This window comes from Oryctolagus cuniculus, chromosome 8 (assembly GCF_964237555.1).
Source record: "Oryctolagus cuniculus chromosome 8, mOryCun1.1, whole genome shotgun sequence".
In the NCBI taxonomy this organism is placed as follows: Eukaryota; Metazoa; Chordata; class Mammalia; order Lagomorpha; family Leporidae; genus Oryctolagus; species Oryctolagus cuniculus.
This window is the reverse complement of record NC_091439.1, coordinates 12198375-12224951: the sequence shown is the minus strand read 5'-3', so window position 1 is coordinate 12224951 and position 26577 is coordinate 12198375. Positions and strand designations below refer to the sequence as shown.

Sequence of the window (26577 nt, the reverse complement as noted above, 5' to 3'; positions counted from 1 at the left end):
TTACCCTACAGCTAAAAAGGCAAATATTTTGAAAAATCTTTTAGCTACTGCTTCTGATATGCATTTTCTATCTTTATCCAATATGCACATCTTCTTATTTCATAACTTCTCTTTTTAAACATAGTAACTTCTAATTGTGATAGATGAAGATTCAACTCTTTTTCCTTTCATTTCTCTTCCACAGTCAGCTTTTGGCAAATCATTCATCAGTACTCATATTGTTATGGCCACCCACATCTTGTTAACTGCTGGGATAAATGGGATACTATGATTACATTTTTTTTCAGATTAATAAATGCCTCATTTTTATCTGCTGCATTTCTTTTTAGCATTGAAGCTTTTGAAAAATAATATTTATTTATTTGAAAGGTAGAGTAATGGGGAATGGGGGAGAGAGAGAGAGAGAAAGAAAGAGAAAGATCTTCCATTCACTGGCTCACCCCCCACCCAAATGACCCCAACAGCCAGGGCTGAGCAAGACCAAAGCTAGGAGCCAGGTACTCCATCCAGGTCTCCCACATGGGCGAAGGGAGCCAAGCTCTTGGGCCACCTTGCACTGCCTGCCCTGCGCATTAGCAGGAGCTGGATTGGAAGTGGAGTGGCAGATGCTTGAACGGGCACTCCACTATGGGAGGCAAGTTTCCCAAGCAGCAGCTTAACCCACTGCACCACAACACCAGCCCCGAATATTGAAACTTTTTTCTGTTTTGTTATAGCCAAGAATGGTCATTTGTGCAGGGGTCAAAGCTGCATCCCACATCAGAGTGCCTGGCTTGGGTCTTAGCTAATCTGCTGTGGAACTGGCTTCCTGCTAATGTGCGCTCTGGGAGGTAACAGACAGATAACACTCAAGTACCTGGGCCCCTCCACCCACATCAGAGACCTGGATGAAGTTCCAGTTCCCACTCTGCCTGGCCCAGCCCTGGCCATACAGGTATTTGGGAGTGAATCAGTGAATGGAATATTTCTCTCTCTCCCATTCAAATAAAATGAAAATACATAAATAAAAATTCAAAAAAAATTATTACAGATAGAGAGCAAGAGAGATTGAGATCTTCCACCCACCAGGTCACTCCCCCAAATGCCCAGAATCGCTGAGGTGGGGCCAGAAGTCCGGGGCTCAGTCTGGTCCCCCACGTGGGTGGCAGGCTCCCAAGTGTCGCAGGAAAATTGGTGAGCTGAGTCGGAGTTCCTGTCCTGGGGTCGATGACGATTTATGTGAGCAGACACAATGCTGAGAGTAGAAGCAGTGAAGTCTTATTTAAGTAAGAAGAAGAAAGACTTGGCAACAGTACGATGAGAGGGGCTGGCAGAGACAGAGACCAAGCCGCTGAGGTCTCGCGGGCTAGGGGTGTGTATACGTCCCTAACACGCACGAAGCAGGGTTCTACATTAGTTCCTGTGAAGGCAGGGGCAGATTTAAGGGAGCCCTTTCTGGCTTGTTTTTATCGAGCCCTAGATGTTGTCGTTGTTACGAAGTACTTGGTACAAGGGAGCTTCCACCCCGATCTGGTTAGTGCGCACGTGCTGGGAGAAGCTGCAGGGTGGAGCCAGTCTGGCGGGCTCTATTCCTGGGCTCCCACACAAGTTCTTGAGCCATAGTCACTGCCTCCCAGGGTGTGCATTAGCAGGAAGCTGGGATCCAGAGCTGGCGCCGGCATTCAAACCCAGGGCCCCCAAAATGGGATGCAGGCATCTGACCTGCACTGCTAAGCTAAACACTGCACTTTCGCTCTTTTCTAAATGTGTCCTCTAACGTTACCAACACCGAGGAGGTCCTGACCTCGCGTGCGCGGACGGATAGTGAGATGACAGCATTCCCTTTCGGATTCCTGGGGCCTTTCTCCCGAGATTCTCCTGTTACGGCCCCCGGGGTTCTTTGGCTCACCTGCAAATACAAATGGACAAGGGGCCGGCGTGCAACCCAGACCAAGTTTAGTGGAGGCTGATGCTCAAAACAGGAGTAGTTCTGTGTACCGGCTCTCCCAGGGGGGCTGGCCAGGTTCTTTCTGGAGATGGGGTTGGGCGAGGGGCGGCGGGTTCTCCTTAGCACCCGGCACTTCCATCGGCACCGGCCCAGAGTTCTGGCTACTCCCTCTTCGCACACAGCACTTGCACTTGCACCCGGCTCCTTGCTCGCCAATTGCTGTTGGGCTGCTCTTGCACAGGCTCGTTGCTGCCGCCGTCCCAGGAAAGTCACACATCAGTCACATTGGGCTGTCTGGGCAGGTGTACATGGGGTCTTTTGTGGTTAGAATCTGTAAGCTTCTTTCTCTTGATTGGTTTGGAGCTGGAGATGAATGTGTGTGTGTGTTGTGTGTTGTGGCAGGGGAGACTTGGTTATTTATTCGAAAGGCAGAGTTACAGAGAGAGGGAGAGACAGAGATCTTCTAACCCCTGGTTACCTCCCCAAATGGCAGGGTGCCAGCCAAAACCAGGAGCTAAGAGCATGGACCTCCATCTGGATCTCCCATGTGGGTGCAGGGGTCCAAACACTTGGGCCACCTTCCACTGTGTTCTCAGGAGCACTAGCCGGGAGATGGATCCAAAGTGGAACAGCCAGGACTCGAACTAGTGTTCTGATATTGGATGCTGGGTGTTGCAGGCAGAAGCTTAACCTGCTATGCCACAGCAATGGCCCCCTTGAGACTTGACAGGGTCCTGCCTCTGTATTGTCTTAGTCCTTGCTTGCCTGGACTGGTAGATGTTGGTACCATCCTAGAGCTCCCTTCACCTATCTGGTATATTGAAATCCCTCCCTGGGGCTGGTGTTGTGGTGCAGCAGGTAAAGCTGCCACCTGTAGTTTTGACATCCCACATGGGCACTGGTTTGAGTCCCAGCTGCTCCACTTCTGATTCAGCTCCCTGCTAATGCACCTGGGAAAGCAGTGGAAGTGCTTGGACCCCTGCACTCCTATTGGAGACCCAGATGAAGCTCTGGCTCCTGGCTTTGGCCTGGCCCATTCCCTGCCATGGCAGCCATCTGGAGAGTGAACCAGTAGATCTCTCTCTCTCTCTCTCTCTCTAACTGTATTTCAAATGAATAAATACATCTTACACAGAAAATAAATCCCACATTTCTATACACAGGTTTCTCTGTTCATGGCTTATTTCATTGTTTTTGTTGGGCCACATCCGCAAGAAATAGTTTTAGGGAGGTAGTTCTTTAAGTACCTCTATATTTGAAAATATACTGTTTAGGTGTTGAATACTAAATTGAAAATGATTTGCCTGTAGAATTTTGAAGATCTTTGTCTTCTAGCATTTGGTGTTGCTATTCAGAAGTTCTGAAATTCAAATTCTCTCTTTTTAGCCCTGATTTTTCTTTTTCTTTTTCTTTCTTTCTTTTTTAAAGATTTATTTTATTTATTTGAAAGAGTTACAGAGAGAGGTAGAGACAGAGAGAGAGGTCTTCCATCCGATGGTTCACTCCCCAGATGACCGCAATGGCCAGAGCTAAACTGATCTGAAGCCGGGAGCCAGGAGCTTCTTCCAGGTCTTCCACACAGGTACAGGGGCCCGCGGACTTGGGCCATCTTCTACTGCCTTCCCAGGCCATAGCAGAGAGATAGATTGGAAGAGGAGCAGCCGGGACTAGAACCAGCACCCATATGGGATGCCAGTGCTTCAGGCCAGGGTGTTAACCTGCTGTGCCACAGCGCCAGCCCCAAGCCCTGATTTTTCTCTTCTCAACATTTTAGGAGCTTCTCTCTAACCCAGGTGTTCCAAAATGTGCTCATTATGAGCCATGGTGTGGGTGGCTTTTCTGTCCTCCAATTCTGTTTGTTTTTCTTGCATTATTTTTATGAATAATTTATTCTATTTTCTTTATTTTTTTTTTCTAGAATCCTTGCTGATCAAATGTTGGATATCCCAGACAGATCCCTGGAGTCTTTTATATTTTTTCTCTAATTTCTTTCTCTTTCCTTAACATTGGATCTTCTCAAATTTATTTTCCTGTGAATGTTGGTTTTCCATTTTCTTTTAAAATTTCTATATGTTAGCTTCCATGAGCTCTTCTATAAAAGATCTATTTATCTATTTATTTGGAAGGCTGTTACAGAGAGTGGTGGGAGTAGACGGAAGAGATGGAGATCTTCCATCCAACAGTTCACTTCCCTAAAGGCCACAATAGCTGGAGCTGGGTCCAGGTCTCCCACGTGGGTGGCAGGGCCCAAGCACTTGGGCCATCTTCCACTGCTTTCCCAGGTGCACTTGCAGGGAGCTGGATCAGAAGGGGAGCAGCCAGCATCGCAGATGGCAGCTTAACCCCTTGTGCCACAGTGAGCTCTTTCTGAATTTGCATTCTAAAGCACACTATCTTATCCTTCTGAGAGTATGAACTACAATTGTTTTCAAAGTTTACTTATTTTGGTTTAGTCTTTCCAACTGGAGGCTTTTCTCCAATGTTTGGTGATTCTTGACTGTCCACACTGAAGAGGCAGAAACTAAAAGAGTGAGGAGGAGGCGCTGGGTGTTCAGGGCTCACAGAATGAAGGATTTTTCCTTTGCCTGGGGGAGGGGAGCCAGCAGTGCCAATCCGTGCCCCAGTGCATCTCTGCACGATGCTGGTATCCAGCGCCTTTGCCGCTGCGTTCCCAGGGAAGACGCCTTTGGCACACTCCAGACTGCAACTTCATTGCTATTCCTGAGCCTCTCCTATGGCTGTGCACATGGAGTAGGCGGGGATGGGGGCGGGGACTGGGGTGCGGGGGGAGGGGCGAGGACCAAGCACACAGGTGGTCCCCTGGCCACAAGACCAGACAGGGAGCATGTGCCCTTCCTTTCTGCCGCCGCTCCCATGTGCAGCCCTGTCTTATTAAGGACCAAGCTCACTTCTCACTTGCATCCCTCTCTTCCTCTTCTCTTTGCCTGTTCCCCTTTGGGATTCTGCCTTTTTAATTTCTCTATTTAAACAAGTTCTTTGGAGAGAAAGGATGCTTTGTCCTTTCAGACTGGCCTGTACATTACCGTCTAACAGGGGACACTGTGTTCAGGCTCCGGGTGTATTTTGGGAGGTAGCTGGGGCATTGTCCTGGGATTCCTACAGAGCTTGAGTGGAACCCGTGGGAGGGGACCTCCCAAAGTTGGTGGAAAATGTGTATTATGAAAAAAATCATGCTCAGATTTGTAACATTTTTATGCCACAATAAATTCATTTTTAATTTAAGTTCCATGCATGCTTTGGAGTACCGCACCTCCTTACTGGTAGTGGAAACAGTGATGGTAAAAATGGGTACCAAGTCTTAGCACCTAATTAGCCAGGCACTATCCCAGGTGCTCTGTCATCTCCGGTACCTTTCGCAACAGCCCCTTTTTGCAGACAATAAAAGACGTTCAGAGTTTTTAAATCTTCCATGTCATTCAAGTGGCTGAGATGGAATTTGAACTCAACGGTCTTTGTCAGATCTGGCGACAGGAACACTGACTGCTGGTGTGGGCTGAGAGCTTACTGGGTATTACCCTGGCTCCTGCATGGCCTGCCTCTCCTCAGGACGCTAACAGGGGGCCCAAGCTTGCTCCTTCGGTTACGCAGTTGTCTTTGGAACACAAGGGCATCAGCGGTGAAGTCATTTATACAACTTCCTGTGCGTGGGAACTAAAGCATCCATCAACTGCAGATACAGCGTAGTTTTTTCCCCAGAATGATCTGGAAACAGGTTTCTTTTTCGAAAAGATAATACAGTGCTTTGCCTGTTTTTCATCTCCACAGGGCTCTCTTAGAGTAAGTCCTTTCTTCTTCAGCAACTCGCGATTCGTCATCTCCTCAACTGGAGAAAATGAGAGAGGATCCACAGAGCCAAACCCACCAGGAGGCCACTGCATCCCTGCTCCTCAGACTGCCCCCGGCCGAAGTCCCGGGCCACGCCTGCACGGATGACTTCCTGTCAGCTCCAGGCTGACAGGTTGAGAGGAGGGTGGCGTCATCTTCTACTTGGATCTATGATGTTTTACCTGTTCCGGTGTTTGCTAGGCAGTTGTGAGCTGATATATAATACAGTGACTCAGAACGTGGGCCCCGGGTCCCAGTGCTCAGGTTTGGATACCAACTTTTCCAGAAACACTTTTTTTGTTGTTTAAGATTTATTTATTTATTTGGTAGAGAAAAAGAGAAGGGGGGAGAGAGAGAGAGAGAGAGAGAGAGAGAGAAAGAGAAATCTTGCACCGACTGGTTCACTCCCCAATTGGCTGCAATGGGTGTGACTCGGCCAGGCCGAAGCCAGGATCCTGGAACTCCATCCAGGCCTCCCACATGGGTGGCAGGGGCCCAAGCACGTGGGTCATCTTCTGCTGCCTTCCCAGGCGCATTAGCAGGGAGCTGGAGAGGAAGTGGATGTGAACAGGTGCCCCAGTATGGGATGCCAGCATCACAGGCGGTGGCTTAACCTCCTGTGCTACAACCCCTGTTCCAGTGTGAAGCGTTTCTGATAAGCAGATCTGGTGACCGGCAGAGGGATCGCCGAGGAAAGGGATCTGCATGCTAAGGCTTCGGGACTTCATCACCGCCTTTCTCCTTGGGAATGACCCCCTCTGTGGGCTTGTCTTTCTTCTCTTTCCTATGTGTGTCAGCTCTGGGTTCCCCAGACCCAGAGACACATGCGGTTTTATTCTCTCCCTCTGCACCATGCTGTGTCCTTGCCAGAGGTACTGGAGCTACTGAAGCTCCCTTTACAGGGTGGCCGGCACCCCCGGGTTGAAAGTCACCCTGTCTTCCAGACTACATCTAGTAGGGTGCGAGGGGGGTTGATGAAGCCTTAACTGGCTGCAGCAACATAAATTTCTGGAGTCCTGGAGGGAACCTTCTCCTGATGGGGAACAGTGGTTTCATGGCTTGTTTATAACCCATGAACCAGACTAGCAATATACCTTTGTGGTCCACTATATTGAAACCTCTGATTTGCAAGAGTGATCGTATGATTTTTCTTTGCAGTACCTGGCTGCTGGAGCAAGATCAGAGCGAAAGACAAGGCGCCTTCATGGGTTTCGCCATCATAGGTACCAAAGGAAGTCATGAAACATCAGTGTCCACGCAGAGGTTCCTTGTCCTTAAGAATCCTGGGGAGAATCAGATCATCCGAAATAGAAACTATTTTTACACACAATTGCAAATTGGGAAGTAGCCGGGCTTTCGGCTCTGCAGTAAGTCTTCCTAGAAAATAGACGAGGCATGCATTTATACTTGACTCTGGGAACAGGGACACCTGGTCCTTTCAGCTTTTCCTTTCCGTGAAGAACCTTTGAAACCACCTTCTGATATTTTTGCCTCATCCACCTAGAGAGGCGGCAGAGGGATGCAACTGGCACGAGCCTTGCTTCTTTGGGCTTCCTCGCTAGTATTAACTGAACGGATAACGGGACGTGCTGGCCAGTCAACAATGCCAGAGCGCGCTTTGTCTGTCTGCAAGTCAAAGCAACGAACAGGCACTCCCAATAAAGACAGCTGAATGCAGCCACTTTGGATCTAACTTAACATTCACCCACTGGGCAGCAGCAAATGCTAAAATCAAAAATTATGCATCAACTTTAAAAATGATCATATGGGGGGCAGGCGCTATGGCGCGGCGGGTTAAAGCTCCATCTGCAGCACCAGCATCCCATATGGGCGCCGGTTCGAGACTCGGCTGCTCCACTTCCGATCCAGCTCTCTGCTATGGCATAGGAAAGCAGTAGAAGATGGCTCAAGTCCTTGGGCCCCTGCACCCACGTGAGACCCAGAGGAAGCTCCTGGCTCCTGGATTCGGATCGGTGCAGCTCCGGCCGTTGCAGGCCATCTGGGGGGTGAACCAGTGGATGGAAGACTCTCTCTCTCTCTGTAACTCTTTCAAATAAATAAAATAAATCTTTAAAAAAACTAAAAGTGACCATATGGTTGCTGAGTTCGGGCTCTGGGAACATCACGTGAACACATACAATACCCCTTTCCCTTTATATGGCTTACTTCTTTTTCTCTTTTCTTGATGGGTGGAAAAAAAAAAAAAAAAGCAAAGGTGTACGGGACTGTTAGGCTGCCTCGCAGACTAGCTGCAAAATGCAGACGGCAGGGAACATCACCGTAACCCGCCTCAGAGGCGGTATTCAATTCCATTCACTAGCAGCGCCCAGCGCTTTCTCTACTGGTAGAACCACAAATGGCTCTGCAGAACAGGAGGGCTTCCCGCAACTGCGTTGAGGAACAAGCAGGTTGACCCTTCATTGGCTCATGCCTGGAGAGAGTATAGGTTACAACCCTTTTACTGAGGGTGACGGCTGACTCACAGGACAATGAACAACCGGCAGCTGTGGATTGAGGACAAAGATTTCCAAACATTTCCCTCCCCTGGAGGGGAAGAGAAAAAAAAAAAAAAAGGACCGTGAATCCTGTTCCTGCTACGCAGAGCCACAGAGCTGCGGATTTTCGGTTCCAATATGGAACAGGTGCTGTCTCCTCCGTACCTGGTTCCATCAGGTGCCGGAAGTGCCTTAGGGCAAAGCATGTCCTTGAAGGGCCACTGTCCTTCGACCCCACCCCCTTCACTTCAGAGACAGCACACAAGTCTTTGTGCTGTGGTTTGAGCGCAGCCTCCAACCAGTTCGGGTAAGGGGAAAGGAAACGCAGTAACAGACTAACTCAACAGGTGTAGACAATGGGATGCGCTTTTGGCCTAGCAATTGAGACACCTGCACCCCGCTTCAGAGCCTCTGGGTTTGATTTCCAGCTCCAGCTGCTGCCAGCTTCCTGCTATTGCCGTTGCCGACCGAGGGTGGCAGCAGTGATGGCCCAAAGTAGTGGATTTTCTGTCACTCCAGGGAACACTGGATGGAGTTCCTGGCTCCTGGCTTCAGCCTGGCCCAGCCCCTGCTGTTTGGAGAGTGAACCAGGGGATGGAAGCTCATGGGCTCTCTAATAACTAACATTTTGTGAAAATTTTTGAAAAAATGGTAGAGAAAATGGCTTAAAACAATTACTGCAAATAATTAAATGTCAATTACTTCTTTGACTAGGTAGGCTGAAACACTTCCTTAATTATTTGATAGGCCTTAGCTGTTGCCAAGTAATCAAATAGCTCTCGTAAATGAATTTCAGGAAGGGGGTTTCAAAGCATCAAAGTGATAAACAATTGCAATGAAAAAATGAGAGTCAATTCCCTTTCCTCAATTCAAGCACAAGAATGTACTGAGCACCTGCTATGGGCTTGTATTAGTTTTAGGTACTCTTTGATCTTTGGGAACCTATAACATAAATATGAAGACTGCATATATTTTTGTTATGAAGATTTAAAAATGTCCAATTATATAAGGCAGTAAATTTCCTCATTAAGGATTTAAGCAACTTTTTAAAAAACTATAATTAAAATACTTTAATTCTTCTAAAATGAGGATAACATCTTTCAGGAACAGATTTTTTTTGCTGCAATAAAGATTTTTCATTTATCCATAAAATAATATTAAGGAACACCCAAGTATATAAAACATCACTGTTAGGTACTAAATGCTAGCCTATCTCCTGAAGTTTCTGCAAGATTCAAATGAGATTCTTACATGACTCTACTTAAAAGTGTAGATTATGGGTGTATGTGCAGATAATCTCTGTGTGTGGATATATATGTATGTGTGTGTATACTATTTTTATTATGTACCTGAATGAATCACAAACACATTCAATTGTTCTCATTCTCTGGGCCTATTTGCTTGAACCTTTGATGGTAGCTACCATTTCAAGTTCCAAGTGCCATCAGTGTGCCACGCATCTTACATTACATTTAACCTTGACAGCCACCTTAGCACGCGGGTGTGCTCTACATCTTAGAAGATGGGGTCGAGAACTCTGATGAGTCCTGGGACTGGACAGTGTTAACACTGCAATTTGAACACAGGCCTATGTGTCTGCAAAGCCTCTGAATTCACTCTATCCTGTGATGTTCTAATAGTTGGTGTTTTCAATATCATTAGACTTTACTTATGATATTATGAAAAATCAAGCAGTTTCAAGAACTGTCAAACTACACCTTTTTCTTATTTTCAGCCACCGGTGTGAAGGACAGTCGTATTTCTGGGCCATGCCTTGGTTTGCCCTCAAGCAGGTCAGGCTCTTACCCAGCACTTGATGGCCTGATAATATTTTTGCCTTGCTTCTGTTTGAAAGACCTGTCGATCTTTATTTCCTTGAGAGGAGGAGAGACAGAGAGAGCTCTCACCTGCTGTTTTCACTCCTGATGTTGGCAATGGCTAGAGCCTTGCCACACTGAATCCAGGAGGTGGTAACTCAATCCAGGTCACCCACGTGGGTGGCAGCTAGACACTTAAGTTATCCCTGTTACCTCCCAGGATTTGCACTCACAGTAGGAACCTGGAGTCAGGAGCTGAGGGGTGGGAATCCAACCCAGGCCCTCTGATGTGGGACACGGGCGTCCCGACTGCCCATACCTGGCCTTGCTTGTACCCAGGCCGTGTTCAGGCTTTGCCTTTACCCTGTTGTCACTGCGGCCTGTAATTTGCTATGCACTAAGAAACCTAATAACCAGATGTGCTGGACTGGTGTCTAAGGCAGTCGTTCTCAAACCCGAGTATCCACAGCTCACCCAGTGAGCTAGTTTAAATGCAGATTCTTGGTCCTACTCCCAGATGTTGACTTAGTAGCTTTGGAGTAAGGCCCACAATTTGCTACCCTATGGGTAAAGAACACACTTTGTGAGAGACGTGTGTGTGTGTCCACATGACCCTGCTAGGAGGTGTGTCTTACCTTCTTAGTGCTCTCTGGTATGGCTGGTAATTTATTACAACATAAACACTCCCTACCCATGGTCTTCTTTCATGTTGTTTGTCGCTTTTATGACCTTTTTCTTTTTCACCTTTATGTGAGAGAAGAAGGAGGTGTGTGTGTGTGTGTGTGTGTGTGTGTGTGTAAGAGAATCTTCCACTGGTTCACTCCCCAGATGGCTGCCAACAACCAGGCTGTGCCATGCTGATCCAGGATCCCAGAGCTTCTACCAGGTCTCCCACATGGTTTAGGGGCCCAAGCACTTGGATCATCTTCTACTGCTTTCCCAGGTGCATTAGCAGGGAGCTGCATCGGAAGTAGAGCAGCCAGGTCTCAAACCGGCACTCACATGGGCTGCCTGTGTCACAGGTGGAGGCTTTACCTGCTATGCCCCAAAGCCAGGCCTGAGAAACTTACTCTTCACAAGAGTCCCTTTTTTTATGGCCTGGATATCTGAATTTTATATATATATATATATATATATGTATATATGTATATACACACACATACATATATATATATATACATATATGCTCCCTTATAAAGCACCAGGTTTATTCACATTATTTTTATTATTTGTTGAACCCACACAAATGACAGCCTCCATCCCTCCAAACCTTGCTTTAAGCATGTATACAGTTTCTGGAAACACGGGTCTGGATGCTAAGTTTTAGGCCAGTCATCTGGCTCACACATTACCTAACAAGGGTGAGATGCGGTTTTCTGTTCATCTTTCAAATGGAGACCCCGATACCTCCTTCCCAGGGACTGTGGGAGTTTGAGAGAGCGCGCCTAGCAAGCACATGGTGACGGTCAGAATTTGCAAAGGAGCTCAGTGCATGCAGGACTTCTGGCTGTAATTAGCACAGACGCCTTGTGGACGTCTTCTGGACTCTTCTTGGGCAGTGAGACTTGAGGCTGCAGCATGTTACCCTCACTCCAGCTGTGCAGAGCAGGGCCGGAAGTTGCAATGCATGGAACACAAGGAGACCATAGCTTTGTTGTCTTAACATGGGAGATAAATCCTGGACATTTCACCAGGCACTGTGACCGCAGTGCAAGAAACAGGCATACTAACATGAAAAAACACATTTTATTGCACTTAAGTTATAAGAAAATAAAATTTCTAAGTGAATCAAACCATAGACACAATCCCTTTAAAGGTTGTCCTCCTCCATCATGTCAGGTTGTTACATAACTAAAATTAACCAACTCGAATCTGATTGTTTTAAATCAGACTATAAATAAAACAAACAAAAAATAAACAGGAGGAGGAAAAAAAAAAGATCGCCTAGGATACAGTGTTAAACCACTTTCACAGTTCAACTTGAGTTGCGGCTCTTGGAGAATGAGGCAAACCATTTGAGTTTTTCATTCATTTCGTTTGTTTGCATGTGACGCCTTTACTACAAAAACTGAATAGTTTCTGCTTTGTCAGTTACTCAGAGCGGTAAAACTGTAACAGTTGTTTCCCAAATACTGTAAAACACTAAGACTGACCAGCGACTGTATTTTCATTTTGTGTTTTATATGTTTTTTAAAATATTTTGTCAGTTTTACTATGTACGTTCATCCATTCACCACAGCCCTCAAAAACAAAAGTTTCCCCACAGAACAGGCGGTAACAGCTCTGTCCCAAGGAATGTGTTTTAATTTTTGCCCGGATAAAAGAAAATAAGCTTTGCACACACTCTCAGTTCTTTGCTTGCAGGCAAACTTCACTCTTTATTATCTGAAACTCTTCCATTCTCAGCCTCTTAGAGGCACAGATGGTTCAAGTTTCAGTGGCAAAAAGTCTTTTTTTTTTTCTGTAACCAAACTAGAGCAAATTTGGAATTCAGTCTGGGACTAAAACGTCACAGCAGAAAAAAAATAAAAAAAAATAATTTGCTTTTTTTTCTTTCTTTCATTTAGCAGCATAAATAAGTTTGGCCACTGGGAGTACAGTACAGGGGTGGGACAACAATCCCATATTTGAAGACCTACTTCTAGCACCAGCATCAAGAATTAAATCCATCTCAGGACTCACAGAACCCAGGACAACTTGCCACCTTTGAGCAACATATGTATCGAAGAGTGTATATGGAAGCAACAGTAAAGAGATTAACAGAGGCTAATACTGTGATTGATTGACATTGGCAATGGTTGGCAAAAAAAAAAAAAAAAAGCTTTTCATGATAACTGTACAAAAACAATTCACAGTAATTTTTTTTTTTTTTTAGCTTTCCACTTGAGAAAAAAATTACTTTTTGTTGCAGATGCTCTCTAATTAGAAAGTCAACCAGTACGTGTTTGGACGTTATTGCAGCTGCTTTGTGGCGGGCAGTGGTGAGAGAACAGGCCAGCAGAATTCGTAGCGATGTTTCGGCACTCAGACTGCCCGATGACCACTGGAGAAGAAACCAAAGAAAGAATTGCACCTGGTTTGATTTGGAAAAAGTCTCCTTTTGCAAAGCTGCCCTCAGTCAGAAGTGAAGCCTCCGTGCGATGAGCCGGCGCCGCCTCTGTCGGCTGCGGTTCGTCATCTCTTCCTCTTTGCCGTCTTAGTCTGTAGGTCTTGTCAATCTGTTGCCCCAAGCCAACATCCTGCACCACTGAGAACAAGGGATTTTTTTTTCTTTTCTGTTTTCATTTCTTCTTCCTTTTTTTTTTTCCCGGGGGGTAGGGGCAGGGTGGGGAGTATATTGTCTACACGTTTGGACAAATTCATCTTTCCCATTCTTCACTTCATGTCCACATCGAAGTCCAGCACCAGCAGCTTGGTTTCTTCAGTCCCATTCCGACTCCCAACTGCACACACCAGCTTTGTGTTGGAGGCTCTGATCCTCCACACGACGCCCCCACTCCCCCCACTCTCCAATGTGACCAGGTTTCGAATAAATTCACCCGTTTTCAAGTCCCACAGTTTCACAGTTCCGTCATCTGAGCTGGTGATTACAAAGTTCTTGTTGAACTGTAAACAGGTCACAGCACTCTGATGCTTGTTGGGACCTAGGCAAAACCAGAAGGCATGGAATTACTGGTTAGAAAGCATGGCCGTGGGTTAGTGACGCTGTAATTTGTAGACTTCTACATTAGAACACACAACAAGCACAACACTGAAAATGCTGCATATTTAGAAACCTTATTCTGGGTATTTTAGGATCAGCATGGATGTAAGAAAATCTGGTAGCTATTTGTAACTGAAGGATTCACTTTCAACAGTTCTGTCTTCCAGGAAGCTTGGTGAGCTACCAGGCACGCATTTTATTTCCTGGTTGTGCCAATGAGAGCTTTCCCTGGCAAGGAGGTGGACTGTCCAGCCTCACATATTCTGCTGACTGACAAGTGGGCGTACGGGATCTACCACCCTTCCACTCTGAGCTGAGCAGTCACAGGCGAAAGTGGAATGAATGGGGACCAGCCTCAAACTCTGAGGGAAAGACAAATCGGACAGTAACAAGCCACAGTACTGCCCCGCCAGACGGCCTCCCAGGGAAAAACACTATCTGAGGGCTGTGATCAACTAAAAAGTTAACACTCTTGGGCCTCATCTAATTAGTGACTCTGAGGTTTCCTTCTCTATTTTAGTGGGCACCGCTAACCCCTTCCAACCCAGCTAAGTGGGCAGCTCAATGGAGGCCAAACCAAGCTTCCATCAGATGCTCTGTTCTCTTCAACGATGTAGCCCTTTAAAAGCCGGGCCGCAAATTCAACATAAAATGGCCACCCCCCAAAATAATATGGGCACGTTGCTTCTCTGAGACAGTCAAGATCGTCCTCACTGTTCTCCAAATTTGGGCAGAGTCAACAACGTTCAGGAAGTGACGGTGTAACTTCACATTGAAAGCACAACTTCACACATTTCTCAGGGCTAGCCTCGTCCTGTAGGTCAGAGGGAAAAAGCGCCTATGCTCCTCTGAAATAAACAATTCGTCGGAGGTTCACTCTGTGTGACGCTGAGGCTCCATCCTGCTGTGGAGTCCGATCTCGTCTGTAATGCACACAGCTAACGGCAGGTAGTCAGCACGCACCTTGCAATGTTTGTAAACACTGTCCTGTCTTGATATCCCAGATTTTCACTGTAGAATCCGCATTCCCAGAGACGAGGATGTTGTCTTTGAGCTCCATCCCACTTGTGAGCGACTGGTGCCCCGTTAGCGTGTGAATGCAGTTCCCCGTCTCCACGTCCCACACTCGGATCGACGTATCAAGAGAGCCACTCACCACATGGATTCCATCAAACTACGAGAGACACGGGTCATTAGGACACACGTCTGCATGCTCTTCCTATTCACTGCTGGCCTTGATCACGACAGGGGAGCACAGACATCGGTTCATGCCAAGAGCGAAATGACGCTCAAGTGGCCAAGTAGGACAAAGTGCTATCATCAAGAAACTCTACAGGGTGTTCTCAAACATTTCTACCAGAAATGCTAACTTTTTTTAATGCCCAGTGGCTTCAAACCAGATGCAGAAATAAGAAGAAAATGCAACACTTAAAATGAGCGAAGTATTTTTGTATCATCTGGCCCCACTTTCTAGCTACCCAAGTACACAATGGTGGGTCCTGGGCGGTGCCCATTTGAGTTAGGGTTAGTTGTACCTGCCCCATAGGAAGTCGAAACTAATGACACAGCCTGCGAAGGGGCACACTTATCGGCACCAAAGGCATGGAAAACACTGGAGAGATCTTCCACAACGCTCAAAGGAAGTGCCCTTAAAAACTGTGCATAAAATAAAAGTTTCATTTACCATTTACAAGGACCTAATGCTAATTAGGAAATGTGCCAAAGGATAATTATATCCGGAATTAAGAGAGGTGGCATTTTGATAACAAAAGCAAGCTGTATTGCACCTCTTCTCACAGCTTTCCAGCTACATCAAAAGCCAATATATACGTAACAACGTTTTGAGAGTATTACATTCGCTAAGGTTCTGAGTATATCACACAACATAAAAACAGCTGTAATGTCTTCTTTTTCAAATCCGCTCCTAATTTAATAAATGTCTTTATTATACATCAACAGTTCATGGCCTGGACAGTATCCTGTCAGTTAGCAAACAAATACCCGAGGAATAAAAATGTCAGCGCTGTGCTTGCATACTGATTTTCTCATCACTAATGGGCAGTCCCTTGTAAGTAAGCTATGGAAGCTTTGGGAAATATTTTCAAGTTGAAAATGCTGTCTTTGAGGAAATAAACAAGAGCCATTTTCTAACCTTGCTGTTAATCTAGTTCATTACCTTGAAATAGGACAACTCCCTCAAAGACACCAGGTTCAAATGGAAACGGACAAAATCAGCTTAGTCACATCTACTTCCCTGTGGCCGCCATCCGGGGCTTCGCACAGCAGAGCGGCTTTCGGCTGAAAGGCTCTGCTCGCACGTGGAATGGGGAGAGAATCACAATTACATGGTCCATCAGCTGTGAGCTATCAAGGCAAAGGGGCAGCATTTGGCCAAATTAATCCGCTGCTAAGGAGTTTATTAAAAGCCAGGTGATTCTCCTGTGAGACTATCTAACCATTAATTAATATAGCAAAACTTGGAGCTCCAAAGTCTCGGGTTCCAAGACAAACATTTGTATTTTAAAGGGAAAATGAAATGCATCACAGAAAATTGAAACCACTAAACAATGCAAACACTTTAAAACTCTATGCTTTTCTCCATGCCAATTATAAAATACATGTAGACAGTAGATTAATTTGATTCATCTTTCAGACTGTATCTGAGTAAAACCACCTTGTGATTCATCAGTAGAGCATCTAAGGGATGGCGGAGATAAACTTTCTTACCTGTAATGAATAGACTCTATTAGTATGCCCCTGCAGCGTGTGTAGACAGGTCTCAGTCTCCGGATCCCACACCTTCACCATGAAATCATAGGCTCCACTAACAACCCTTCTGCCGTCGTACTGCACACAGCGGACTGCCGCGACGTGGCCCATCAGGACATGTAAACACTGGCCTGTCTCAATATCCCACACCCTAAGAGTGGCATCCCGAGAACCGCTCACAACTCTGGGGGTGTTGGGGTGGGAGGAGACAGAAAACCAACAAAGCATGAGGATACTTAATAACATGATAGGTGAAGTTAATGCTTTTTGACTTATTTTCCTTCCTAAGTAAGGAAACTCATTTTCAAAGGAAATCCTAAGTAAAGCCTTGATATATAAACATACAATGTTGAGTTACTCTGATTGGAACTGGAAGCTAGGAAGCCTAGAATCCCACCTGCTTGGTTCCCTGACTTCTGGACCTTGCTTGGATCCAGTACCTTGAGGTTCTGTGCAACAGTGAGAAGACCACCATGTTGTATTAGAATTGAAGCTAGTCTACATTTATACAAGAAGATCTTAATTTTACAAAGAAAATGGTAGGGTGAGGATTTAATATGTATGTGGGAGAATTCTAGGTGGTATCATTTTGAATAGCTTATATTTTTTATTACGCTCTTTGTCATTTCTCAAAATTTCAATTATGAACACATATTAACAGTGTGATCAGGTAAAAATTCAATATAGGTTAATCACCAAAACAAATCAGAATCTACAATTTAAACAGGTACAGATAAGTGCTTTACTACATAATAAGGTAAAATTAATCAGTTTTAGACATGTACTCAAAGACTGCGTATGGTTATAATGCTTAAATGTCTAAATATTTAATGGGCTAGGGGATATTAATACATACAGGTTTAGAAGCACCTGAAAATTCTGAACCAAACTGTTAAAGTTATACTTTTTCACAAAGCAGAGTGACACAAATCTTATAATCATTTTCGGATTACAGATCAAAGCTGAAAACGCTTGTCGTCCCTCAGAGATGAAGAAACGCCAAGGTTCCCGTGTTTGAAAGAGCAGGAAATGGAAGCACTGAGGGACTGCAGTCTGAATGTAACGGAAACTGAAATACAGCATCACCTGATATCCATCCCCCAGACTTCAGCAACAGAGCACTCTGTTCACAGTAGATTCACATTACAAATGAAAAGGTGCTCTTCTTGCTAAGTTAGAAATCTAGTGTGAAATCCTCTTATTACAAGGGTTCTTAATAAAGAAGATGCTATGGGCAGAATTAAAAGAGAACACCGTAGCACATGCACTATAAGGACTCTCCAATGACATGCTTTTTGACAAATGAAGCAGAAATCACATTTGTTTAACAGGGGTACAATGAAGATCTGTCAACAGAAAGACAAAAAGGATTGTAGTAGAAGGGCTTTGCAGGAGGAGATAAAAGCTATACCGCAAAGGCAGGAAGAAAAAAAAGGCAAGCAGTCTGGTTTGGCTGAAACCATTTTGAAAACTGGATTGAGGATTTCTTCCTTAATTTGGTAGGCAACAGTGGACTCCCAAGGACTTAAGAACAAGGCAGTGATATGACCCTAAGTATAGGAGGAATTTCTGTCAGCTATACAGTAGGAAAACAGTTTAGATAACAGAGAATGAGAAAATACACTGGAACCAACAGGCCTCAGCTTTTGCCTAGAGTTAGGAGATTGGATGGGGGGTGGGGGGGGCATGTGCAATTAAAGTCTCATAAGCTTGAAGCCTGAATGACGGTTTGTTCTACTTGTGAAATATGAATATTAAAAAACGGAGAAAACAACTTCGCTTGAAGATGATTAGTCAATAAAGATGTAGAAAAATACAAGAGATTAGGGAGTAGAGTTTCAAGGAGGAAGTCTAAGACACTACCACGTGAGAAAGGAGGCCTAAAGGCAATCTTTGGATTTTAAGCCAGCCTACCATGGCTTTCCTAATACAGACACATCTGAGGCTTAATGAGGGAAGCCTAATTCAAGAGTACATTCTCAATATCTTTGTAGCTGCACAGAAAGGCCACCACTTCCCAAGTAACAGAGGACGAAGCCCCAGCTATGATGACACCATTTTCCCTTACCGTTTCTCATGAAGATGCATACAGCGCACAGTGGAAGTGTGCCCATATAAGGTGTGTATACATTCTCCAGTCTCTGCGTTCCATACTTTGAGGGTCCTGTCTGTAGATCCACTAATGATGATGTTGTCTCTCATCTGGGATGACCATACTCCACCTGTATGTCCCACTAATGTCCTCAGGCACTGGAAAAATACTTAAGATGATTACTTTTGGGTAGAAAGGAAAGTGATTTAAATAACAGTGTAATAGCTCATTAAAATTTGCTGTGAAATTACTTCTTCAATTTGGTCCATCAGAAAATACTTTTTGCATCTCAACTTAAGAAGGTGCCATCACTATTCACTGCTTTGTGTATTCAGTAGCATTACGTACTTACACACACATACACACGCACAGATGAAGAACAAATATGTAGACAACGAACATGTTATACAACTTGCGATAGGAGAGAAAGCAAACACATGATGTGAAAGTGAAGTATGATAGCTCCAGCCTGGCCTCTGAGGAAATAACACTAAAACTGCAACTCGGTTTCTTCCACGTATGTAATAGATTTAATGAAAGAATGCCAACAGTGTTGGGTGTGCCTACATACCACATTTCATCTGAATTTGCCCCAAGGCAGTAGTTAGGAGCCAGCCAAGCTACTTCTAGACAAGTAAAGACATACATTAAAACCCTGAAATAAATCCAAAACTAATATTACACCATGGAAATATGAAGCTTCTTTTTCAACATTTAAGCATCTGACTTGGAAGATTTCTAAGACTCTTGCCCAAGAAGTAACATGGTAAAGACATAAGATTTTTATTCTGTCTCTCGTCTATTATTTTTAAGGTGGCAGTTACTTAATTCATGATAACATTCTCCAGTGGAAAAATAAAAATAAATATTCACTGGAGTCACCAGAGTAGAATTTTTTTTTTTTTTGGACAGGCAGAGTGGACAGTGAGAGAGAGAGAGAGAGAGAAAAATCTTCCTTTGCCGTTGGTTCACCCTCCAATGCCGGCGCGCCGCACTGATCCGATGGCAGGAGCCAGGTGCTTCTCCTGGTCTCCCACGGGGTGCAGGCCCAAGCACTTGGGCCATCCTCCACTGCACTCCCTGGCCACAGCAGAGAGCTGGCCAGGAAGAGGGGCAACAGGGACAGAATCCAGCACCCTGACCGGGACTAGAACCCGGGGTGCCGGCGCCGCAAGGCGGAGGATTAGCCTAGTGAGCCACGGCGCCGGCCATCAGCGTAGAATGTTGTATGCGCTCTGGCTCAGTGCTGGAAAGCTTTTATCTTCAAACTAGTATTTGGATACCTACTTTGCTGACCTCCCAGCTCACAGCAGTCAGAGGAAGGTCTGAATTGACACGATTTGCTTAACTGAGGAGCTACAGGTAGCTTATCAATGAAGCAGTTATTAAAGAAAGAAGAAAAAAATAAACAACCCTCAATCAGACTTTTTTGCAAAACATTAAAAGTAATGATGTATAACTTAAGAGTGTTAATCAAGGAGGGAAAAACAGAGCCAAGAAAAAGACCACATCTGCAACACTTCAAAACAGCTGGGTCACAAAGACAGGCTAACAGCTTACAGGGTGACGGTGCCAGCGACCTCCCTGTGGTGAGAAGCACAGCGGTGCCCATGTGACTTTCCTCAGTGTGGGGGGTGGGGGGCTAAGTTAGAACCCCTGATACTTGCTATCAAAATAAGCAAGAATCAAAAAGGAATCGCTGCTTTCCTTTGATTAGTGGATCCTTACAAAAGTCATAATACACAAAACGGTGACTCTGGGACGTGTAGAAAGAAGTGAACTTACTTTGCCGGTGACCGCGGACCACACTTTCAACGTGTTGTCATCAGAACCACTAACTATTCGGTTACCGCAGAACTGTAAGCACGTGATCACGTGATCATCGTGTCCTTTCAGCACCTGCAAGAGAAATGTCCGCATTAAAAATGTGCCGGTAGGTCAAACTCTCAAATACCAGTAGCACGGAAAATAGGAACAATAATCTGTAGTCTACTTCTAGAATTAAAATTTATATGAAGTAAGAAGCATCACCCTTTCTGGCTGATGAATCAAGTATTAAACGTTGTATTATTTCCATATTGCATTATTTATACTTGAAACACTGACCATTAAAATTTAACTTTTATTTATCAAGACCTCCTACAGATGGTTCAAACCCAAATGTATTTTATAATCATCTACTTTGCTTAAACCAAGAGAATATGCATCTAATTTCTGCAATTTTGACACACATCATGTACTAACTACAAAGACGGGAATGAAAATAGCTTTTCAATTCACGGTATATACTATTAGCATGACGGTGTCTCCCCAGATTGTTTCTTCCCAGTGGTAAAAACGTGATAGCTAAGAGTTTCAAGCATTTCTACATTTCATATATTTCCAATGTTGTAAGACAGAAAAACCAGAATTACATTTCTGTTTATAAAAATAAAAACACATATGAATGATCAAAAACCGAAACACAGATTCTCCTTAAAGAAATCAAGTTTGGATTATGAGGTCAAAGGAGGCAGCACATCTTTAGTGGCAAATATATGATGCAATAAAATCCAATGGAATATTCAGAGACTTTCATTTACATAAGACAGACATTCAATTCATCTCATTTTTTATTCAGGTACAGTTGGTTGCCAGACGAGAGATATTAGCAATACAGGAATACTGTCGGTTACACTTTCAGTTATTTTTAAATTCATTGTTTTCTTTCTACAGAAGATAGATGTCAAGAAGCGCAACACGAGAGCACACCAGGCTCTCAGGCTGGTCATGGCTCCTGTTACGGCACGCGAGAGTTCCGTTACCTTAGGAGACTTGAGCTCTCCTCGCCTCCAGTTGGTGTCGATTCTGTGCTGTCTGATGTATGCACTTTTCCATGGACTGTGTATGAAACCTGGTTTTATTACTTTTCTTCTCTTGATGTGCAATGGTTCATCAATTCCTAAAGTGTTAAAGAGTTCAGGAGTATAACTGCCTTCACCAATAATAAACACCACACATTTTCAAATGTATCTCATTTTCCTCAATGCTCAAAACCACTGAAATGCAGGACATTGTCCAATACTGAATACTGTTATTACGGCATGTAAAATTAATATATGGCATATTTTTACATTCAGTATTTCATTTCTTTCTCAAAATGACTGCAGGAAATGTTGATGAGGATATGAAGAAATTGAAGTGCTTGTGTACTCTTGTAACGCAAAGTGGTGAAGCCATGGAAAACAGCAGAGTGGCTCCTCAAAACACTTTAGCACAGAAGTAATGTATGACCTCGCAGTTCCACTTCTGGATATATACCCTAACCTCTCTAGAAATGAGAGACCCCAACAGATATACAGCTGTACATTCATGTTCGTTCACAGCCGTATCATTAATAACTGTCAAAAGGGGGAAATAATCCAGTGTCCACTGGCAGGTGAATGGGTCAACAAAATATGGTTTTTACATACAGCAGGGTATCACACAGCCTTAAAAAAGAAGGAAATTCTGACCCACGTTATGACACAGATGGACCCTGAAGACATGCTAAGTTAAGGAAGCCAGTCACAAAGAGACAATGCTGTATGATTTCACCCACCTGAGATCCCCGGAGCAGTAAAACGTAGGGGGACAAAAAGCACAAGGGTGGCTGCTGGGGGCTCGGGGGAGGAGGGGGAAGAGCTGCCCACAGCAAGTATGGAGGCTCAGCTAGGCAAGAGGAAGAAGCTCTAGAGGTGCATGGCGGTGACCCTGCACAAAACGTGAAGCACCCGGCACCACTTCCAGATGGTTACATGACAGATTTTGTTATGGCTTTGTCACCACTTTGTAAAAAGACATCTAAAACGGACTCTATGGTAAAGGTAAGGCAGAGCTATGAACCCCACGTTCTGTATACAGATAATTGAGAAGGAAGGTTTCACAGATTACTCCTTGCCCTAGACAGGGTAGAAGCAGGATCAGAAACCTAGTATATGGGGTCTCCTCCTCAAAGCTTTACCAACCTGGCCTAACTGTCAACGTTCCCCACATGACCTTGAGCACCACGAAAGACAGGACCACCCACAGAGTTACCTGGGTCATGTTCTATGACTCTTTCTCAAAAGTTTTGCCTCTCTAAAGCAAGTAATATTTTGTCAAAAATGCTATTTTCCTACATGTTTGCTGGAAAGCGGAGAGCTCTCCCTTGAATTAGTATGCGCAAGGTCTACTCCTCTACTGAGACAGGGTATTCAAAAACACAGGCTTCAGGAATACACGCTCCGTGACAGGAAGAAAATGGCAGGTCGCTGCTGTCTTACCAGCATTTAAGAATACAGTCTAGCTCACTGGAGACATTCAATAAATATTCATGGAAGGAACAAACAATCACTGAATAGTTGGGTACTTAATTGATAATATAACTTTGGGGTTTCCTTTAAATTATCCTCATCTTGACTTTTTCATTGTTGAACTCATGTAGGTGAATTTAAATGAAGACCCATTCTTTTATAGGGTGTCAAACTTCTCTCTCTCCTTTTCTCAATGACCCACTACTTTATTCTACCTGCACATCAAATGCACTCATTTTTATTTTCCCTACTTGTTTTCAGCATCGCTTTCCTTTTCCGAAGCATCGATTTACGCTCCATGCAGCTTTGAGTCTTACCCTCTTCTTTGCATTTCTCTCTCCAGAGAAGGTTGTCCTCAGCCAAGATTCTCCAGTAGCGGCACGTCTGAGCCGCCTGTAGCAGGTCTTTGGGTTCCAGGAATGAAAGCACGTAAAGTGCCAGCTATGAAAAAGAAGAGACGCATAGTATACCCACATTTTAAAGAACAATTTACAGAAACAAGTGCATTATTATCCATAGGATAAAATACTTGCATATAGATGTAACTTGACATTATAATTTCTAAAATTATGTGACAGTAACTTTCATCTTTTTTTTAAAGTTTGTTTATTCATTTGAGAGGCAGAGTGAGACAGAGAGAGAGGGAGAAAGACAGAAAGTATCTTCCATCTGCTGGTTTACTCCCCAGATGTGTGCAACAGCCAGGGCTGGCCAGGCTGAAACCAGGAGCCAGATCCAGCAGTCTCCCATGTGGGTGGCAGGGACCCAAGCATGTGCGCCATTGTCTGCTGCCACCAGGATGCACTGGAAGCAAAGCAGCCGGGACTCACACCCGCACTCTGACATGGGACGTGGGCCTCCCTAATGGCAGCTTCACCTGCTGTAAGCGCAACGCCTGCCCTGTATCTTCAATCTTAACAAATATGCAGTAGACTAAAAACAAGCACCATCCTGGTTTTTATGAACTTTCCTAACGCTACCTCTTCAAAGAACACTTAACTAACGCCTCAGTCTCTGCTCTTTCCTTTCCTCTGTGAGCTTCAGCTCAATAATTTAACTGTATTACTTGTTTAAAATTACTCTCTCCCTCTACAGTATACATTCACTGAACACCACCTGAATGCTTGCCTCATGGTCTGATAATAAGATTCTACAGGTTCTCTGTGGTTCAATTTCATGTCATTTATTTTTTTTAAAGATTTTTTTTAATTTATTTTACTTGAAAGTCAGAGTTACACAGAGAGAGGTAGGGACAGAGAGAGAGAGAGAGAGAGAGAGAGAAAGGTCTTCCATCTGCTGGTTCACTCCCAAGATGGCTGCAACGGCCGGAGCTGTGCCGATGCGAAGCCAGGAGCCAGAAGCTTCTTTCGGGTCTCCCACATGGGTGCAGGGGCCCAAGCACTTGGGCCATCTTCTATTGCTCTCCCCAGGCCACAGCAGAGAGCTGGATCGGAAGAGGAGCAGCCGGGACTAGAACCAGCGCCCATACTGGATGCCGGTGCTTCAGGCCAGGGCGTTAAGCCGATGCACCATAGCGTCGGCCCTTCATATCATTTCTAAGAGGTAGATATATAACTGGATTCTAATTACTTTACATTGCTTATAGAGATTTTCTTGATGGGCTACACAGAGTTGCATATTTGAGCTAGCTCTGTGATTTAAAAAGTTTATTTATAGTATCTTTTTTAATGTGCATAAAGTCAATTTAAATAAAAAAGAAAAGGGAAGAGGAAAATGGAAGCCTCTGACAATGCTGATTCAAGTAGCCTCACATGTCACACAAGAAACTTAAATTATGATATCTGGAGAAAAGTTCATCAAAGAACGATAAAGTTATGACAAGGATTAACATTAACCATCACTTAAAGGGTCAAGGGTCATATAGGGAATAAAGCAAAACAACAATTTGAGGTTTTTTTGTTGCTAAGTAGGAATTACATGATATAAATAACCACTTCTCAATGACTTTATATGTACAGAGTTCCACATCAATCACATATTTATGGAGCACATTCTATATACAAAGTGCTCCAACCAGCCAGTATTCAATTTAATACCATTATTGATAAGTGACAGTGGAAAACTTTTTGCAAGATAATTAATTACCTTTGGTCTACCAGAGAAGACCACTCAGTGTTATGTACAGAAATGGAGTCACTTAAACAAAGGTATAACTATATTTAATAACCTATGCATGTGTGCATATACGTATGTGTATACACATAAACAAATGCACGCACCTCTCTTTCAATATTGTACTTTTTAACAGGTACTCCATAAAGCCAGTTAATTACAATAAAAGTTTAGGCAAGTTGGCATACTGTCAGCATAGTAGTAATGTGAAGTCATCATATGATTAATTTATGTGGAATTATAATTTAGCACAGAAATTTTCAGACAGAGTACAAGAGATGCTAATTAAAGCCTGATATATGGAGAACCACGATACAAAAATATCACAATTCTTTGGTTATCTGAGTTAGAAATCAAGCAGTTTACAGAAATAGCCAATGGATACTGCATGCTAGGAAACAACAAATCCAGAACAGCCTGGGTTTCAAGAATACAACCCCGGGGGCCAGTGCTGTGGTGGGTAAAGCTGCCACCTGCAGGGCCGGCATCCCATGTGGGCGCCAGCTTGAGTCCTGGCTGCTCCACTCCCCATCCAGCTCTCTACTAATGCTCATGGGAAAGCAGCAGAAAATGGCCCAACTCCTTGGGCCCCTGTACTAACGTGGGAGACCCAGATGAAGCTCCTGGCTACTTCCTAGCCCAGCTCTGGCCACTGCAGCCATTTGGGGCATGAACCAGCAGATGGAAGACCTCTTTCTCTCTCTGCCTCTGTTGCTCCCTCTCTGTAACTCTGTGACATTCAAATAAACAAACAAATCTTAAAAAAGCACAACTCCAACTCAGCAAGTAAAATTTCCTTCATTAATACTGATTAGGAGGTTGTCTAATCCAATGTCTACATGCATTAAAAGAGAAATGCAAAGAAACATTCAGGTGTTCAAGAAAGCTGAAGTGCTAACACCACATATGGCACATTTTCCTTTAAAATGGCAAAGGCCCTAACTCAACCATGAACTTATTAAATGTTCATCTATTTACTTTGAGACCCTTCCATATAGGTAATGCAGAACACATACAAAGCAAAACAGAGAATGTGAATAAAAAGATCAGCATCGGGAAAAATACACACCAGAAGATTTTAACCAGGGAAAAAGTGGAACACGAGTTTGTTGGCAACAATGCTTTACGTGGTGTTTGAATTAAACTGCCAAGCAAAAGGGGAAGAGAAATTCGTTACATGATTCCTACTGTTGCGGGGAAGGATAGTAGCCCCTCAAGGGAAGCCAGGTTTCTCATGTAGGGGGCTGAAATGGTCCCCTCAAATCTGCATGGTGAGGTCTGAACCCTGAATGGGGCAGAATTAGCAAGCGGGACCTCTGGGAGGTAACTGGGTCATGGAATTGAGCTCTCGTGCAGCAGACTAATATGCCCTTAAAAGTAGGCCCTCAGGATTCTCGAGCCCTCTCTGGGCACACCATGTGATGACGCAGGAGATGGAGGTCTCCAGACCCACACAAAGGGGGCCTACGCCAGAACCCAACC

The 26577-nt window shown here is 44.4% G+C and overlaps 1 protein-coding gene across 10 annotated transcripts in view; it reads right to left on the bottom strand.

Moving 5' to 3' along the window:
- Positions 1-11812: 11812 nt before the first annotated feature.
- The window catches only part of FBXW7 (F-box and WD repeat domain containing 7), a 212944-nt gene continuing 198179 nt past the window's right edge, over positions 11813-26577 (bottom strand). For all 10 annotated transcript variants that reach the window (XM_008267326.4, XM_051819993.2, XM_051819992.2 and 7 more), the window contains 7 exons: positions 23280-23403; positions 21454-21590; positions 20435-20548; positions 18626-18807; positions 16516-16741; positions 14752-14962; positions 11813-13729 (listed from right to left, as the gene is read on the bottom strand). In XM_008267326.4, the coding sequence (XP_008265548.1) occupies positions 13461-13729; positions 14752-14962; positions 16516-16741; positions 18626-18807; positions 20435-20548; positions 21454-21590; positions 23280-23403 (1263 nt within the window). In that variant the 3' untranslated portion in view covers positions 11813-13460. The remainder of the gene's footprint in view (positions 13730-14751; positions 14963-16515; positions 16742-18625; positions 18808-20434; positions 20549-21453; positions 21591-23279; positions 23404-26577) is intronic.